Source organism: Drosophila elegans, unplaced genomic scaffold (assembly GCF_018152505.1).
Source record: "Drosophila elegans isolate 14027-0461.03 unplaced genomic scaffold, ASM1815250v1 contig_208, whole genome shotgun sequence".
NCBI lineage: Eukaryota > Metazoa > Arthropoda > Insecta > Diptera > Drosophilidae > Drosophila > Drosophila elegans.
The window spans coordinates 13,944,103-13,963,307 of NW_024545578.1; the positions used below are offsets into that span (position 1 = coordinate 13,944,103).

The 19,205-nt window shown below is 38.7% G+C and overlaps 2 protein-coding genes across 2 annotated transcripts; one reads left to right on the forward strand and one right to left on the reverse strand.

Annotated features, from left to right (window-relative positions):
• The first annotated feature begins 13,191 nt into the window (after positions 1 to 13,191).
• On the forward strand, positions 13,192 to 17,361 carry LOC108150340 (diphosphoinositol polyphosphate phosphohydrolase 1). Its single transcript, XM_017278467.2, has 4 exons — positions 13,192 to 14,238; positions 15,313 to 15,411; positions 15,516 to 15,671; positions 15,740 to 17,361. Exons 2-4 carry the CDS (start codon positions 15,313 to 15,315, stop codon positions 16,016 to 16,018), a joined length of 534 nt encoding a protein of 177 aa, XP_017133956.1. The 5' UTR covers positions 13,192 to 14,238; the 3' UTR covers positions 16,019 to 17,361.
• Positions 17,362 to 17,586: 225 nt separating this feature from the next.
• On the reverse strand, positions 17,587 to 18,173 carry LOC108150162 (larval cuticle protein LCP-17). Its single transcript, XM_017278132.2, has 2 exons — positions 18,067 to 18,173; positions 17,587 to 18,001 (listed from the first exon to the last, which is right to left on the reverse strand). The coding sequence occupies exons 1-2, from the start codon at positions 18,076 to 18,078 to the stop codon at positions 17,639 to 17,641; spliced, it is 375 nt and encodes a 124-aa protein (XP_017133621.1). The 5' UTR covers positions 18,079 to 18,173; the 3' UTR covers positions 17,587 to 17,638.
• Positions 18,174 to 19,205: the final 1,032 nt, after the last annotated feature.

Here is a 19,205-nt window from a genome sequence, read left to right on the forward strand (position 1 = left end):
CCATAAGCCAAATTCGTAAGATTTTATAAAACGCAATTTTCAAGCTGTTAAACTTCGTGTAAAGAAAAGTTACCTAAAGTGTCTTCTTAAACTTTCTAAAATATAACAGCCTGACCGGAGGCCTTACTTTCTCTCAGTGTTTTAGCGTTTTTAATAATTGACAATTAAAGTAGCAATAATTGACAATAAATATTAAAGGCTGTGCGGTAGCGCCATGGGCCGCATATGCGGCTACCGCTCGGCTCGGCAATTAATGGCGCGTTTTAGCCATATAAAGTCAGGCCAGAGCCTAAGTTCCAGCCCCTGTTTAAGCCCCAATCTCGACGTCAAACGTCAAACGGAGGCCGACGACGTCGACGATGATGAGGATGACGACAGTGTGAGAGCTTTTGCCGGTCCGATCGACCGGGGTTAATATAACTCAATTAGCTGGGAGTTGAGGCCGATAAATCAATCGGGCCGATAACCAGAGTGGGTCATCAGGGGAGCGCGGGGTCTCAAATTGCAGAGCGGATTCCCTGCGGCTTGGCACCTGGCTGCGACTCGTCCGCTGATGATTTGCGTGCCGCGTTGCCATTTCTCAGGATCGCATTTAACATCCGGTCCTGCCAAAACTCCCACTCCCGATCCCCACTTAATTGAAACATTTTTGCGTAAGCGGTCAGACAACTTAAAAGGGAGGGTGCGATGGGGGGATGGAGGAAAGGGGGAAAGGGGGGCTGAAAGGGGGACATGGCACCTCGCCCACGCACCATTTTGTAGAGGAGACTCCTGTCCTGCAACGCTGCCACGGCTTGTCACAAATTGAAAGCTACAAGCGGCAAGTACACGATTTATGTGGGCCGATTGGGTTGAGGGCAAGTGGGGTGGGGCGCGGAAGGGGGTGGATAGCTGGTACAAGTACACTGAGAAAAAACCCCTAAACTAAAGAAAGCATACATTTTAGTTAGCAAGAGAATCATGGTGAAATATATATATAAGATATAATAAGAATGTCATTTTAATAAATATGGTATAACCCGTTGTCCATTGGTTAGTACACATAATATTTTTAAACATAATTTGCAACCTATTTCGTTAAGTTGGCATATTTTTTCTCTATGCAGAGGATCCAATCTGTTTGTGAGAGTTTTGGAGTTGGGAGCTTGCAGTTCGGCGCTCGTAGCTCCGAACTGAAGTTAATCCAGCGACATGGCCATGAACGCCGCCAGTTTATGGCATTTTAATGGTCACTTAATTTTGTTTATGTTTAATGGGCGCGCCTCTGGCAGCTGTCCCCCCTGCGGTCCTGCCCCCCCCTTGGCCACCACACCCCTGAGATATATTGATTGCCGATTAACCGAAACGATCCAATGGAGACGCCATTGTTTGCCAAATTGCGCATAATTTCAGCTATAGCAGGAGCAGTTCTCTTCTCACTGAAATATTTGGCCAAAGCACTGTGCAATTTTAATCAGCTTCGCATGGCATCGCATCCCAGGGAAGAGGAGGAGTCTCTTTCCCACAGACTCCAATCCCCATGGTCACCGATCTAAGGCTGAATGGCTGAATTACAAAATCATAAAGCAAATAGTCGGACCATATCAAGGCAATAGAGAGGACGAGGGCGAGGGCAAGAATGAGGGTGAGGATGAGGGCAAACGGCGGTCGGAACACTCTAATGATGATGAGCGCATCGCTTTTTCAAGCAAATTGCAGCCACATTTCCTTTGTCGGCTCTCGCACCTCGAGATCTCAGTTCCTGGTCTTGCATCGGGGTCTTAACCCTCTGAATACCCAAGTGACACATGTGTAACATACCAGAGGATTATAGGTAATAGTTTGATATCACTTGGTGATTCCGCTCATTGCAATTGATTCGGCTTAGGCCTCTTAATGAGTGTGAATGCACTTGAAACCGATTAATGTCATTCTTATCTTGGATTGTCTTAAGAAAATATCAAAATTATGCCTAAGAAGTGCGTGAATACCAAAAGTTGTATCTTCAATGCAAACTGTGTATCATGACTAGGGTTTAATAATCAAGATTCCCAAACATGCATTTTTTCTCCGTGATTTAAGTAGTTTAAAGCTATTTAAAAAACATAAATGTAGCAAAATGTGTGAATTTTTCAATCTGTTATTGTTTAAAATAACAGAAAACAGTTTAAAATAAAACTTTCAAACATAATTATCTGCCTGTAATTCAAGTAGTATATTTCAATCTTTTTCCACAAAAATTCATTTAGCTAAATATATAATTAAAATTAATTTTTTTTTCTAAGACCGAAAAATAAATCACTTTCAAAATTAAAATTTATTAGAGGGTTAACCTGGCCATTGTCCGTGGCAACTACTGCCCGCTACCCCCTTTGCCCCCTCGCCCACCCACCGGATCATAATGATTTATTGGCCGCAATTTCAGCGACATTTTATTGCATTTTAATTAGTGTAATTTCAATTTTTGCCGCCGCCGCCGCCTTTGCCAAGTCAAACTTTTGATAGAACTTTACGGAGAGGGGGCAAAAATTAGTGAGGAGATTAAGGGGCAATTCAGATTAAGGGGCAAAGGGAAAGGGAGTTCCCTGGCCACACTCAAGTGCTCATTAAATTTGATTTAACCGCCTGTCACTCGCCGCACCCACGCCCTAAAGTTTCCCAGCTCGCGTGTCGTCGCACACCGCCCACAAACAGTTCATAAATCCGCAAGATTTAATAACTCATAAATGCATGTAAATGCAACAAACAACAGGCCACAACAAAGCTCGTATAATGTGCCACATATTTTGAATGTCGCATAAAGAGCTCTACGCCAAAAAAAAAAATCAGGAGGAGTCAGCATCTGCACACATGAGGGAAGTCCCAAAGTCAATTAACGAAGATATATATATACCCTCTATGAAAGGGTTACAAAAAATATATAAAATATATATGTAAATAAAACCACTACAACGATACGTAGCACATTATATTTATTACATTTTTTATATCATAAAATATTTTTTATTAAATACAAAATGCATATTAAATTAAATTTGTTTTTAAACTATTTTTAAATTTGAAGAAACCAATGTTCAAAATATTTATGCCTTTTCTCTTTATTTAAAATGTTCTCATATTTTAATAATTTAGATAAAAAAGTTAAAATTCTCTAATTTAAAGGTGCTTTTACAACTTTCTCATCAAGATGTATTCACTTTCCATAAAGGGTATAAGATATTAAGTGGAAAATTGGTAAAGAAAATAGTCCAAATTGGAGCTTGAGCAAGACACCAGCAAGGAAATCATTTACCACTGCAAAATGGCTTCCCACCAGAAGTAAGACATTTCCAACCTGAAAGATAATTCATAACTTCGCAACTAAATAAATAAAACGCCCGTGGTCCATCCAAGCATGTGAATGATTCGGCCAGCGGAGTCATCTCTCTTCGCAACGCTGGCAAAACGATGACAAATTGCTTGAAATAATATAAATTTTGCAGCCAAGACAGTAAAAACTGTCTGCACGGTTGTCTGTCTGTCTGTCTGTCTGTCTGTCTGTCTGTCTGTCTGGGCTTTTGGGTCCCAAAGAGCAGCTCAGACTGCAGTGGAAATAGTGGAGTTGGGGTTAGACTTTGGAGCTGGTGTTTGGAATGGGAGTCTGGCAGGCGAGTAAACTGTTGTTTTTCACGACGACGCGTGTCACATTGTCCACCCACAAGAGCAGACGACAGGCCAGACTGGAAATCCGGATCTGGTGGAGCGGGAGGCGGGAGGCGGGGAGCGGACAGCCGGCAAATTTGCATAATTCGTTCGGAATTGCGTCTGGGGAATAGCACACCCACGCCTCCTCCGCGGGGTGACTCCAAAATAACGCCCCCATTTTCTCCAATTTCCTATAAAGCTAAACTTTTATATCTCGACTTTGGCCTAATCGATTTTTTTGTAACTTGATCCCGTTTTAAGCCGTTGTTGACTAGTCAAATTAAAAGAGATTTACTATTATTTATTTTTTATTGAATGCAAACAACTTAATTGCATTAAAATATATGTTATATTTTCTTTATATTTATAATAACAGATCATAAAGAAATACCTTAAATGAACACTTTCGGTTTCAATTTATTTGTACAATGTTTTATCTACATTATTAAAGGATAACTAATTTGCTGATTTGATTTTGAAAATATTTTCTGGATTATTTTGAAAACTTTGAGCCTAGTCAATTAGAAAGTTTTGTTTTAAATAGTTTAAGAAAAAAATAAAACAAATATATTTAGAAAAAGTCAGATTTTTAGCATTTGGTGTAAATTAACGAATTTAATTATTTGTAGAAATCTATAAGTAAAAATGTAAAATTTTCATGAATTACGAATAATTTTGAATACATACTCAATATAAAAACTTAATAAAAAAATCATTTTTCGTTATAGCTTGAAAATCTAAATAAAACACATTAATTTCAATAAAACTCATATTACACGTTATACTGCCAAACAAAAAGGGTAGGAAAATTAGAAAATGAAACCACATTTTCTAATGTTTAACTGATGTTTAACCCCTTGCTGCACCCGCATGTCTTTTTGTTGCACCAACAATGACAACAAATTGTTATCAATTCGATCTGAACTCATTAAGTGGAACAAGCTCATTACTCGCACAGCCAGCCGAAGTGATCAATAATTGTTGGGATTTTCATTTAATTTGTTTGAATTAGCAAGACGGAGGCGGCAATTCCCAGGCTACACTTCATAAATCTTGGTAAATTTATCGTTATCTCCCAATAAAATGTCACCGGCGATATATGTAGCACCTCCAAACCTCCGAGTTCCCGTATGAGTGATAAATCGAGTGCGTCCAGCATTTGAAAATCGCAGGCAATTAAGGAGCAGGAACAGCACTCGCAGCTGTCTGGGCAACGCAAACACCTTCAACTGGACTTGGTTTTGGATGTGGATGTGGATGTGGCCACTGTGCACTGTGGGCCATATCAGCTGGCATCTCTCACTTCGGCGGCGGCGTTCTCTGATTGCAGCGACATGCTCGAAATTACTTTTCTGTGTACAAACTGGCACACACAGCCGAACCAACCTGCGAACCAACAATTCCACATCTCAGCTTTGAATGTGGGAGACTTGCGACCAAAGTTGAAGACTAAATGCCCTGAAAAATTGTATCCTAAAGACTGGGAATATTGACCAAATTCAGAAAAATTGATTTCATTATTAGGTACTCAAAATTGAACTTTAAAAGTATTCAATTACTAATAATGAGACTGACTGGGCGATTTTTTAGAATTTTATTTTCAAGTTAAGTAATAATACTTTTAAATATTAAATTGAAAAAGTAATTGCATTTTTTTCATTGAAAATTTAAAAATACCATTCAAAAACCACAAGTTCTGGAAACAATAAGTTTTGACATCCCAACAAAATTGAATTCAACGTTGAATATGTTTTTAGAATATGGAGTATTTGGTATTAAGCATTAATATTGATAAATCTGTTATGTAGGTCATAGTCATGAGAGAAAAAGATGTAATTTGGTATTTAAAATTAATAGGAGAATTAAGAAATATTTAGAAAAGTTATATTTAAATGGTAAATAACCTTTTTTATAATTATTTTATTAAGTTTGGAGAAAAAGTAAACACTTTTTGACAGCCTTCATCTGTATTTCGCATAACTCCAGCGAAATACCCTGCCCAAATGCAGCACTCATCCCAAACCGCTGGCAAATATCAAAGCTATGCCCATGCCAAATGCCAGTTCAGATATCATTGTCTTACCAACTGCTACACATTTTCACACACTCCCCGAGGAAGTGGGGAAGAGGAGGGGTTGGCGGCGGAGCGGAGCGGCGTCGGCAGCTGCGATAAGCGGGAATTAAATAATTTTACATTGCGATTGGGATTGCCGATTGCCATACGGATACGATTTGGTATATGCTAACGAGCTGGCTGCCTATAATTGGCCCAAAGGAGCGGACTTTTGGCCAAGAAGAAGGGGCGGAAAACGTGGCCACGCGCTTTCGATTCGACTCCTTTGGGCTTCTGGCTGTTGGCTGTTGGCTTTGTGCTTTTGGCTGCGTCTCGGGAGTCGAGTAATTGACAAACAATTACCTTTAACGCAGCATTGTTCCCCGGGACTCTTTGATCCATCGGCATTCGTTCGGCATTCTGGCTTTCAAGTTGCGAAAGGAGGCAAACACCTCAATTTTGGTAGCACATAGCCTCCTTGCGAAGCTGCTTTGCCTATGTGTGGGGGGGTTTTGGAGCTCAAGGAATCGGTATTCGGCATTGGGCATTGGGCATTGGGCATCGGAAATCGGTAACCAGGCACCCGCACCCACCAACACCTGCCTTTGAAAACGGGCGACTGTAAACTGGGCACTGAAACGGAGATCTCAGCCAGAGCGCTGGAACCATAATAATAAATATTTCATGAAGCTGTCAGCAACAAATAATCTAAAAACTGCACCGCACTGACCAAAAGCCACAAAAGAAGCCGCCAGCGATGGACCACGGCCCAAAGTCAAGCTCAAAGCCACAACCCAACCCAAACATAGTACAAACAGCACTCGAAAAAAATATATATTTTAGATTTTAATCATTTGATTAGCCATCACATAAATCTGATTTATCAAACTGCTTCCAATGTCATTAACTAAGTAAGGTAGCAATAGCAAATTGTTATAAAAAGAATGAGGTTTTGTTTTATATTGGTAAAAATTTTAATTTTTAAAAATTGTTTAAAAAAAGGTTTTTTAGGTGACGTACTTTTAAATATTTTTGTACTCACAAAAATTTGTTCATACTTTAATGGAAGATTTAATAGTTAAACAAGAATAATTCTCTAGTTCTAGCATGTTTGTTGCTATTATATTATTAGTTGCACACCTTTTTTCTCTCAGTGAGCCCATCAAAATCAAACTTGAGTTGAGAAGACCAGGCGGGCCATTTGCGGCCCCACAATGAACACTCGTCGGCTCTTGTGGGTGTTATATTCCCCTTCCCAAAGAAGTTTTGTGGGGGGAGGTAGGTGATGAAGGCTACCGATTGGAATGCGGAATACTCACAAACATAAACATAAGCATTAACTTAAAGATTGCGAGCGCAGTGCATTTATTAAACATAAATTCATGACTGTATTGACATGGTTTCTGCTCTCATCTTTTGCGCATCAGCAATCGAGTCAAATTTAAAGAATTCCCAAGAGTTGGCAGAGGAGATCACAAGTACGGAATTGCTTTGATTTTGTATATTGTAACGAGTCAGGGGATATGTAGCTGAAAATTTAAGTGTAAGTTTTAAATACATTAAAGATGATGAGCTAAGTAAATAAATGTCATTTCCACTGCTAAAAAGGTATTGAATGTAAATAAGTAAATAATCATTAAAGAAATATTATAGATGGCATGTTTTCCACGAGAGGACAAGTGGTCTATAAATTAATTTAAAAGATGTCCTTTTATAAAATGAAATAAATTATTTTAATCATTAATCAACAAATATTGACAATATCGTCGTTACACAAATTTGTATCCATAATTTCTTGGTGTCTCAAATTAAAATTGTTAAGTTGGGTTTTTTCTTGTAACCTGGCCAAAATAAAATAAAATTTTACATGATTTAATATGAACTAAAAATGTGGCCATTTCAAAATTGAAAAAAAACCAATAATAAACACAAGTTCCCAAGCCGCCGACCACAGTGAGCCCTCGCCGACAGTGATGGATGCACTGACTGCCGCCAGCCAGTGCCCCCGCATCGACTTACAGCCACCTTCATCCCATCACAGATCTAAACCGAACCGATTTGAGCCTGTTCCAGTGATCTGGAGCAGCCGTCGCCCGGCTCCATGCACCTGTCAATACATTTGACATAAACCGGTCGCCTCTGAGCTTACGCACTGTTGGGAGTTTTGAGTTGGGAGTTGGAATATGGGAGCTGGGAGTTGGGGGCTTAACTGGGCAGCTGGAATGGGATTCGATCAGGAATGGGAATGGGGAATGCCTGGCGGACCTGTTGCCATCGTCAACGTCATCATCATCATCATCATCGCAGTAGTTGTGGTCGTCATCATTTGATGCGTCAAACATGCGCTCAAACGCCTCGATAGCGACAGCGACTGCAACTGCAGCAGCCACTGCATCAGAGACTGCAACTGCAACTGCAACAGCGACGCGTTGGCGACTGCAGAAAATTTTTATTATTATTATGACCATTTTAGCTACCAAGCAATGCGTGGAGCAGGCGGCCAAGTGGGCCGATTCATTCACTGAAAAAAAATCTTATAAAATTCTCTGTGACTAGCTCACTAATTTATAAGTTTTAATTAATAAATAAATAAATACTGTTAATGTTAATGTTACTTACACTATGACAACATACAAGTATCTAAAAATGTATATATTTTATTTATTATTAAATTATAACATCGAGAAGGCATTTAGATTTCTAAATATATGATGTATTTTCCATTTACATTTTGTTTTGAAATACATATAGCAAATACCCTTTCTTTGAACTCCTGTTTATAGGCCCAAAATTATTATATATTTTGTAAAAGATTAATTTATAAAATATAAATTTTCAAGTATTTATTTTTAGTTAGATGAATTTAGTTTTGTTTCCCTTTTTTTGTAACATAACATTACTCCTCTTTTTAAATTGGCATTTGAAAAATTACTAAACTTTTTATAATTAATATTATTATTATAATTTACATACATACCTGTTTAAGCAATGTGTTATTATAGTTTTAGTTGTAGTAATATTATTATTTAGTTATTTTTCCTATCCTTTTTTCGTCCAGTGCAGCAGCAATGTCTGAGATGCGTCTGCGCCGGCGCAGCAGTCGGCCAATAAATTGTGACGCTAATGTAAAGTGTGGCAAGCCATTAGTAGAGCGAACGGCAGCTCAGTCAGGATCGGGTTGTTGAACCCCCGGGACAGCTGACGGGTTGGGATTCTGGAAGCGGGATCTTGAGATGGAGCTGTCTGTGTGGGAAGAGGAGAGATCTGGCAACTGGCAGCCACACCACTGCCACGCCCTGCTCTGCCCTGCCTCTACCTGCCCACTAAGTTGGCATTTTTATGACATCCGCCGCGAATAGATTTCACTTCCAGCGGAAAACGGAAGCGGCCAGTTGGGCTGCACTGGACGGATCGCGTTGGGGCCAATTCAAATCAACTCCCCAGCGGAGACAACTTCCTCAATGATGGATATATAGTTATCATACCCTCGCAAGGCGCGGTCCATCTAAATCCAATTGCCATTCATAAAACTGGTAAAGAATTAACGGATTTTTGTTATAATTTTTTAAATACTGCAACTTTATTTATGAAATTACTATCAAGCTACTAAATTTCGTTTTTATTATATGACTAAGTACGTTTCAATTACGTTTAAAATTTTGTATTTTTGGGATAATTTTATAAACTTGTATAATAAACGAATTCATACTTTTCAATGGTTTAAAAAATTCTTATAAATTCCAAATAATATTTGTTATCTACTATACAAATAAATCAAACTAAAAAACGGATTTAAAATACAATTTTTCCAACAATAAATTCAAAAAAGGGTATTTAAAAATACGTCGAACCAAGAGAGCCTTCCTTTCTGGTTTTTTTCTTTGTAGGCGCGTTGGACTCTCGTTTGTGGTTTCGATTTAATAGATTAATTAGAGGCCACACCGGACCAGCGGCCGCCCAGTGATCAAGCAAAAGTAGTTGTCGCCGTCGGACTTCCGTCAAAAAAAAAAAGAAAAACCAGACAATTGTCACAGAAACAACAGCAATTTCAGCACGTTAAAGTTTATAAAGTGCAGAAATCGCAGAGGTCTTCGCCTTCTGCGGTAGCTGTCCAAATTTTTTTGCTCCCGACCTCAACTTTAACCTCATCCTCAGATGCAGAAAACCACAAGGCACTTGATGCCAAGCGATGGCGGCGCTGGTGGCGATGCCGCATTTCACTTGGAGGAGGAAAAGCTGCAGGAAAAGCGGGTGGGAAGACCAGAGGGGCAAATGGGGGAGGGAGGACACAACGAGGACAGAACGTGGTTAGCAAATTTATTATGTAAACGGAAATACGGCATATCCTTGCCCAGGCGATGTCGGCGCCGCAGCAATAGAAATAGTTTCCAGCCCGCTGGCAAAAAAGCAGGACAAAGGACTCCCGACTCGCAAGTGATGCCATTGGGTTGTTTAAAAAAAAAATCAAAGGACTACAAAAATTTGATCACAACGTATATAAGACAAAAAACTGGCAATTTTTAAGACCGAATTATATTTCTTATTTTTATTTTTATAGCTTTTTATAATTAAAATACAAACTGACATTTTGCAATACACATTTTTTAAATATATATTTTTTAATAAAAAACTTTTTGAATACTTTTTAATTTTTCTTGACTTATATATTGCAAAACAAATATAGCCTTTTGATTTTTAACCAAGATTTTAATTTTCCTTAAATATTGATAAAGAAATGCATTGTTTATAAGGCTAATGCAGCATCACTGAATGCAAGAAGCCAAAGGAGCCTGCTCGTAAATCGCATAAATTGTATAATTCTGGGCACTCCATTGCTGTTGTTCTTGTTGCAGGTTTGTTGCCTTGTTTTGTTGTCTGTTTGGTGCATTTTGTTGCCAAATTGCGTTTGTAGGTGACTCCATGTCCTTTATCTCCGCCCATCTCCTCCGGAGTTCAAATGAAACAATATGCTGCCAAGGAAAAGGGGGCGTCCAAAGTTGTACTGCTCGATGACAGGGGCGTGGCATTAGTGGGATTAGTGAATTAACGACAGATTGCGACACCTGCGCCAGGAGTCAGCAAGTTTGGAAAGTCCCTTCGGATTGAATCCCATTTGCCGGCTCAATTAACAGTAACTTAAGGGAATCGGGTTCATTTAAATTCATGAAGTTTCCTTGCCACGTGTCCGGGAGTTTTCCCTGGAAAACGGGGGGAAAAGGGGAGAGGAAAAAAGGGCGAAACGACAATGACAGTAGACAGGACGAACGAGCGTTGACCACAACAGCCGCAGGATAACGTAGAGCTAAAAAAAAATGGAGAATCAGGAAAAGGAAAACAATTTTATGGAGGAGAAGCACGAAAAAATAGTGAAATTGCAAAATGGCAAAACAAAAAATAAATGAAGCCAGAATGAAAATAAGTGCAATTTGATTTGGTCTATGGATTTTGGAGCTAGTTTTAGAAGAAGCTTCATTTGGACAGTAAGTGCCGGTTTGTTACAAGGTACCCTTATAATAAAAATGTAAATTAACTTCTTGTTTGCATACGTTAAAAATAACTCATATATTAAAAAGAGTAGTTATTTTCCGAATTGAATAAATGCATATACAACTAAGGAGATAGAAAATATAATGATATTGTTTTTGAAGTATAATAGAAATCCCTTGATTGTGTTCTGCATTATATTTGGTGTGAAATTCTCTTGTTTATTTTTATGAGAACACATCAAATAAATGTTTCCATATTGTGCCAGCTGGATCATTAAATTAATAAATTCTTTGACTAAGCTTAACTTTATTCCTTATTACCTTTGTGCAAACCGAAATATAAAACGTATACGTGATAACTCCTAAGGAAATCTCTCTTTTTAAAACCTTAAATTTTATTCCCAGCTGAATTTGGGGTTCCTTGCTTCATTACCATCTCCTCCTGTCCACATTTGATTTCATTGCTCTCTATCTGGTTGAGGTCACACAAACGCATCAAATAGGCAAAGTTTTTTGCTAGCCAAAGCGTCGCCTCTGGCCAAATTTATGACATTGAATTTATGTGCAGCAAGGCGTGCCGCAGCCTCTCCATGGGAAAAGTGAGCGGGTCAGGACAGGACGAAGAAAAGCACGCCGATCGATTTGGCAGAATTAACATCTAAACAAGTGTCGCACTGTTCAGAGAGGGAAAAAGTGCAAGAAGCCCATGAAAAAAGCGCGTTAAACTGCTTAACACTTCTGCATGGTCACCCAAAAGAAAATGGAAATGAAAATGGAAACGTTGGCCATAACTCATACGACGAGCGGCCGGGGAAAATTGTCTAAGAAAAGCCAAAAAAGGAAATGGCAAATGCATTAAGAAATAAGCAATTTGCTTCTGCAGCAGGCAGCAAAAAGAGTCAGGAGATCGCCAAAGAAGTCAATCGGGGGAGGAGTTTTCCCCGAAAATGGTTAAGGCGAGCCAAGGACACCAAGGACTGCCCTCCCCCCAAATCCTGCACACTAAGTAGTTGCATTAAAAGCTTACAACAAAACCTGCGACAGCAACAGACAACAGGACAAGAAACAAATTTTGGGTAACTCGCTGTGCCTGGGTCATAAAGTCAGCCCACTCCGTACTCCTTCTCCGTTTTGAAGTATCCTGCGATGCCTTTTGCTGGCAGCGACTCAAAAATGTGCGACTTTTGGGGCGGCGTTGGGGTTTCCAGCTTGTAAATCATACGGATTTGTATTCAGCATTAAAGGTCTTAAAGAGTCCCTGAGGTTAACATAGCTTTAAAGTTAACCTGCCACTTTTAAATATAAAGTTACTATACTAACAAAATATAGTTTTATTGCGAAAGTAATAAAAAATCAACACAATAACCATACAAAGAATTGAAAAACCCTTACAAGCACAGAAAATTTATTAAAAATATTATATTTGGAGTCTTCTCCTTTCAAATATCATGATAATATAATGGAAATTTAAAAAAGTTAAATTTGAAGAATTACATATCAAATTGAACTAATTTAAAAACTTGGAAGACTTTGAAGTGTAACGTATTTTAAGGCGCCACCCTGTGTCTCTTATAGGAACTCAACATACAAGTTTTTAAAAGCTTTGGTAGAGGTCTTTAAAAGCTTTATGTGAGTAATTACGGTCACACAGGCAGTAGGACAGAGGTGGAAAATACCAACATCGTATTTTCTTAATGTAATATAAGTTGTTAGCCAATTTTTAAAAACAGCAGTACAAACAGAACAAAAATCGAAAAAATTATCAAATGAACAAAAGTTAAACTTGATCGAAGCAGCTGTCAAACAGCTGATTAAAATTAAGGGGAATAACAAAGATATATTTATGGTATGTTTTTTAAATGAAAGTGGTTTGAACACTGAAAAGCGTGAAAATAAATACTTACTTTCTGCTAAAAAAATAGGGTGTATTTTAACTTTGGCTATTTCCCCATCCAAGTTTTCAACCAGTCGCGTCGCGAAGGGTCGAGTCTCGACTCCGGAGATTTTTCAGCGATTCGCGTACGGTTAGCGTGAAATTAAAGCAAATTTAATTCGACGGGTAAATAATTATAAAAGCGGTCCACCAACCACCCACCAAAAAGGCGGCGCGGCTTCGTTCGCAACGTATCGGTGAAAAGCACGCGTTTTTCGCTTTTCCAACAGCCGTGCGCCACTTCGTACATTTCTAGCAGCCGGAAAAACAGACGCGCATATTGTGGGAGGCAATGGAAAGCGAAAACAAAACCGCATGTGTGTCGCTGGGATAACGGCGAAAAAGGCGAAAGAGGAGCTGTGAAACAGCGAAAAACTTGAGCTCAGGTCTAAAATCGGATCTGCAGTTTGAGGACAAAGAGAGCGACGAGGAAAAAGCTACTCTCACACACACACACACACCCATACGCGCCACACACTCTCCCGTGTAAAACCAATACAACAACAACATGCAATCTTTGCAAAGTAGTTAAATAATTCTGCCCTGTCTGCGCTTTATTTCCTTCTTCATTTCGGTTCTGCTCGTTTTTTTAATTTCAACAAGTTTCTTTTTCTCGCTTTTCCCTTACACACACTTACCTCCACCCACACAATCGCACAGTTCTTTTTTCGTTACTACTTCAAAACAACAAAAACACACCGCACACGAACACTAAACACCTATACCAACACAACGTCTCGTGTGACGTGCGAGCGCAGAAATTGTCGTCTTTAGATTTTGTTTGTGCACTTTTCGCCATTTCCCTTTGTGTTCCGTTGTGTGCCGAAAAGGGGGGGCAAGAAGAACGAAGGAGAGAAAGAGCGGCCGAGAAGCACCTGCGAAAAAGCGGCACGAGATCAGAAAAGCAGAAAATCGTAAGAAGCAAAAGCGACCGGCTCCCCAATTACACACACACACAATCAACACTTGTTGCAGCGGAAGAGGAGAAGGGGCGAGAGAGAGAGCGATAAGAAGGGGAGAGAAAGGAGAAATTGGAGGAGAACAAGTGCCTAAGAAGACAACAACACAACGCGCATCTGCTATCAGCGATTACCACTGCAAACGTAAGCATACAGATAAAGAAAGGGGTGTAATATACCTAGATAATACCCTATAACAATTAGAAAATTCCTTAGAGCAGATAAAACATCCTAAAAAGTAGCAGATCGTCCGTAATAGACCTATCCAACAGTTAAATTAAATATCGATATGAAAGACTTATTATGAAGTAGCTAAAAACCCAACAGATTAATATTGGTTACTTTTAATTTTGTAAGCTTGATTAATTGATGCTGGGTCCCGTGTACAAAATAGCATTGGATAATTTCTTTTTTATAGGACAATACCTTTCTTGCAATTATCATGTACATAAATACTTTTAGATATCAAAATTAAACCATCTTCAGATTTTAAGGTTGTCAATGAGAGTAAATCGCTTCCAACTGTTGGCATTGTAGCAAAGTATACTTTTCTTTCTTCTTTCCTTTGAAACAGAAATTTTAAAAGATTTTTTTTTAAATAAAATATAAATATATTTAATTTAATCTAATTTTACTTCAACATAACAATTGTTGCATACAATTAAAGTAGATTTTTTGATAATTGACAATGCTTAACTATATACATAACTAGCGTACGAATTCTTTATGGACATTCTGTAAACACCTGCCCGAACACTAATTCAAAATAGGTTTTTTAATCTGTCTGACTTTATTTTTTATTGATCGTCTATTATTCCAATCGACGGCTGATACCCTTGCTCAATTTCCCCTCACCCACATCGATTGTAAAGGGCAATGCCATAAAATAGTCCATATACCATTCATGAGGAACACTATCGGCAAACGAGTACGGCACGCTATCCGCTGATAAGTGATATGCCGGACGGACAGGCGGTGCAATTTGCCGATGGCCCGACAATCTCGCATCTGATAAGGCAGGAATCACGATTTTCATGTGCCGCACATTTAAATTAAAGGCGTCAAGCTATAAAATGATATATTGAGAGCTTTAGCATTTATCAACGATTGTTATTTTTAAACGTGCCCATGAAGGTGTAAAATATAGAGGATCAGGCAGCTTTAACTTAGACCACAAGGTACAATGTTTTTGATTTGGTTTCTCCTTCTGTTTTGCAGATGGTCAAGGAAAAGCCCAACTCGACTCGTATCTACGACAAGGATGGATTCAGGCGACGAGCTGCCTGCATTTGCGTGAAGTCTGAAAATGAGGCGGAGGTGAGTTCAAAACTATAATCATTTATAGTTAATCATTAAAGACATTAAAATAAACCGTTTAAAGTTTAATTTTAAACTAATAAACAATTGTTAATTTTGTTAAGGTACTCTTGGTGACCTCCTCTCGTCGTCCGGAGCTGTGGATCGTTCCAGGAGGTGGTGTAGAGCCCGAAGAGGAGCCCTCGGTGACGGCTGTACGCGAAGTACTTGAGGAAGCCGGCGTTGTGGGCGATCTGGGTCGTTGCCTTGGTGTTTTCGAGGTTGGTTTATGGAGAAAACTTAACTAACTTAACTTGAGCAGTATGATAACACCACATTTATGTTCCAGAACAACGACCATATGCATCGCACCGAGGTGTTCGTGATGAACGTGACTCAGGAGCTGGACGAGTGGGAGGATTCGCGGAGCATCGGCCGCAAGCGCCAATGGTTCACCATAGACGATGCTCTATCGCAGCTGGCGCTGCACAAGCCAACACAGCAGCACTATCTGATGCAGCTGCAGCACTCGAAGACGCTGGACAACACGAATCGCGTGGTGAACGCCACGCATCCACCCAAGTTGACCAATGCCGCCACCCCAGCGGCATCGCCCACCACGGCATAAGGATAGGAGGATGCTGGATTTGGATTGCAGGAAGCAGAAGCCACACATGCACACCACACTTAACCCCGAGACTAACCCAACACTAACTATAAACCCATACCCAAAGCCAAACACATTTTGACATTTTGGAAATTTACAAATAGACAGGCAGTCTTCTAGATTATGTTGATTAAGCGATACTTATGTTACCCCGCATCCCCCACATAGCCCCATTTAAGTTTAAGTCAAAGCGTTCATTTATGTCTTTAGTAATTGTATGAGAACTAAATTTATGTGTCTACTCCGGTGCGAGTGAAGAGGAGGTGAAGAAAACAAAAACGCTACACGATCAATGCTAAGCGATAACCTTAATAATTCGAGATCTATAACACCACACAAGAAAACGTAAAAAAAAACATGTAATAATTTTTGAGCGAATAGCACTTTTTGCAAACACGAAACAGAAACTTAAACTAAATCTAAATCTAGATGAACTAAACAACAAAATCCAAAAGTAACGATATCTATTAGATTTTTCTACTCTTTTTTTATAATTTACTCAAAAGGCATCTTAATTGATTATAGTAAACAAGCAAACCAATTGGATTCGGCTTTAACAAGCGCAAAAGGAGATCTTGATTAACTATGCTAAGCGGCCTAAACAATAAAAAGAAACCTATTTAAGCGATGACTAACGAAACGATTTCGTTTTGAATCTACCACAGTCGAGGATCATTTTTCAAATGAACTCTGGACTCCGGACTATTCACTTTTAACTTTTGACGGACGGACAACAACAGACGGATAAGGAATTATTAGAAATCCTTAAAATAATTAACAACAGTTGCCTATGCAAAAAGATAGATCCCACTGCAGTGGGAATATAAAGATAAACGTTAACTTATTGTAAAAACAAAATGCGAGAAATTAGAGAAGCCAGCAAACAACATATTATGAACTAATTCAACTACTAAGATATGTGCACGTTGTACTTTTCAGATACAAAACAAAAGAAAACAAAAATAACAATAATTACGATTATAATATTAACACAGCTAGGGGAGAAAGCATGTTTTCAATGTGATTTAAGAGATACAAGATACACACGATTTAATGAACAATTTTATGTGACATTTTTTCGATGATTTTTTGGCACTTCAAAAGCGCGCAACAAACGAAATTTTAATTAAAGCTCAATGGAAGCAAAGTCTGGTAGTTGAATCTATGATTTTCCAACCTATCAATTGTACTTTAGTTGCAAACTAAAGCCGACAAACGAACTTTTATCGGAATGCTAAATTATATCACAAATTGTTGCAATTAAACGATGATTTACAACCAATAAAGAAGAAAACAAACACAAAGCAAGTGTTTTACTGGGAGTATTGCACAATACACAAAATCTACTATCAATATTGTGGGTTTTTTTGTTCAAAGAATTCTGAGCGTTTTTACCTTTTGTATTACTATTAAAAATTAAAATCCCTTATTCTAAGGTGCTAGCCGTAACATCTCTCTAAGTCCTTTTTTCACTAGCTACCTAAAGTGAAACACCCGAAATTAAATTGTTTACTTAAAATTAGTTTATTTTGTATACAACATTTTGCTATACTAAATCTAAATCTTATGAATATATATAGGCTACTTCTTCAGCTGGATTCGCTTGAAGGGATGGGCCTCGATGTATGCCAGAGCCTTGAGGATGTAATCCGGAATGGGAGGAGGCGTGGGCAGATGAGCGCCGGTGGGACGATAACCGTTCTCATCGGCGGTATACTCCAGCTGGATGGGTGTGCCGTCGGGTGCACTGTATTTCACCGATCCCGTCGCCTGAACTCCACCCACTCCACTCTCCCTGGCGTCGATTCCATTGGAGGTCCCGAACTCCCAGTTGTAGCTGCCATCCGGCTTGATCTCATTCCGATACTTGGTGATCTCGGCCTGTGATTCATCTGCAGCTCTGGCGACGGCGATGGCAACCAGGAACAGGGAAATGATTAGCGCCTAGGGTGCGGAAGAAAAAACCCTGATTAGCCGTTCTATTATCGCTATTATCGCATCGGACTTACGCTCTTGAACATTTTGGTGCTGTTTTTGCTGCAGTTGCTGGTGATTACTGATCTCTAAGTTCGACGACAGATCGTTTTATACTCGCACCGATCACTGACCTACACCTACAACTTCGCAGAGCAGGTGACGCTTCGCCGGTCCGAATTATTAATTTAATTCGCATATCTGAAAATATGAATTTGACCGCGTTTTTACGAGCGTTCCTCGCTTAATAGCTCCTTTTGTCATCGTCTGTTGTTTGTTTTTAATACTAGCTAACGACACGGGTGCTCTATAACCCCTCTACTTATCTGCGCCTTAAAAATCACAGATCAATGATCGCGATTTACAGATGCTGCCACACAATGCCCCTTTTCTTATCTAATCTTGACTTAAATTCATAATAAATATATAAACTGTAAGCCAAACTTGGAGATGAGACAAATTTTTCATCGAATATTGCACACACTTATATTGTAACGTAATTTAATAAATCACAATAATTTAGTTAGCTCTTTTATAATTAAAGAAATGGTTTAATTACATTTTTTTGTACTCCAAAATAATAAAATATGTATCTATCCAATTTGTTCATAAACTTATACACACTTAAACCGATTATTTATGAACAATAATGGTACTTAAAAATATATGAAATTATTAAAAAAATAATATAAGGCAAATTTCCATATAAAAGAACCAGTAAAAATACTTTAAAGTCATAAAATATATTTATTATATATTTATTAAAATTCAAAGTACTAGCTAATTTCATATAGCATGAAAGTATCCTAGGGACTAACGAACCTAGTCCCCGATCTAACCTATCCTATCTTTTACTAAATATAGGGTATGTGGAGGCGCCAAGACGCGATTCGGACTGTCACTCGATTAGCGGCTTTTGTTGTTAATGATATGCAAATGCGAATATGAATGCGGGCAAATGCCGGCAGCGCAGTCAGGGCTTGAATCTAAGTCGAACTTGAAAATTCAACAAAACGTCTAGTGTCATCGTAAATTTATAACAGCTTCTGCTGTTTTTAAATTATTTGCATTGTTTTTTTAAATTTCAAGTTGTATTTATTTCAAAGCCATCCAAAAAGTATACTCTTGAATAGTGCGTTAACTAAATTCTTTTGCACATTTTTCGTTGTTAACA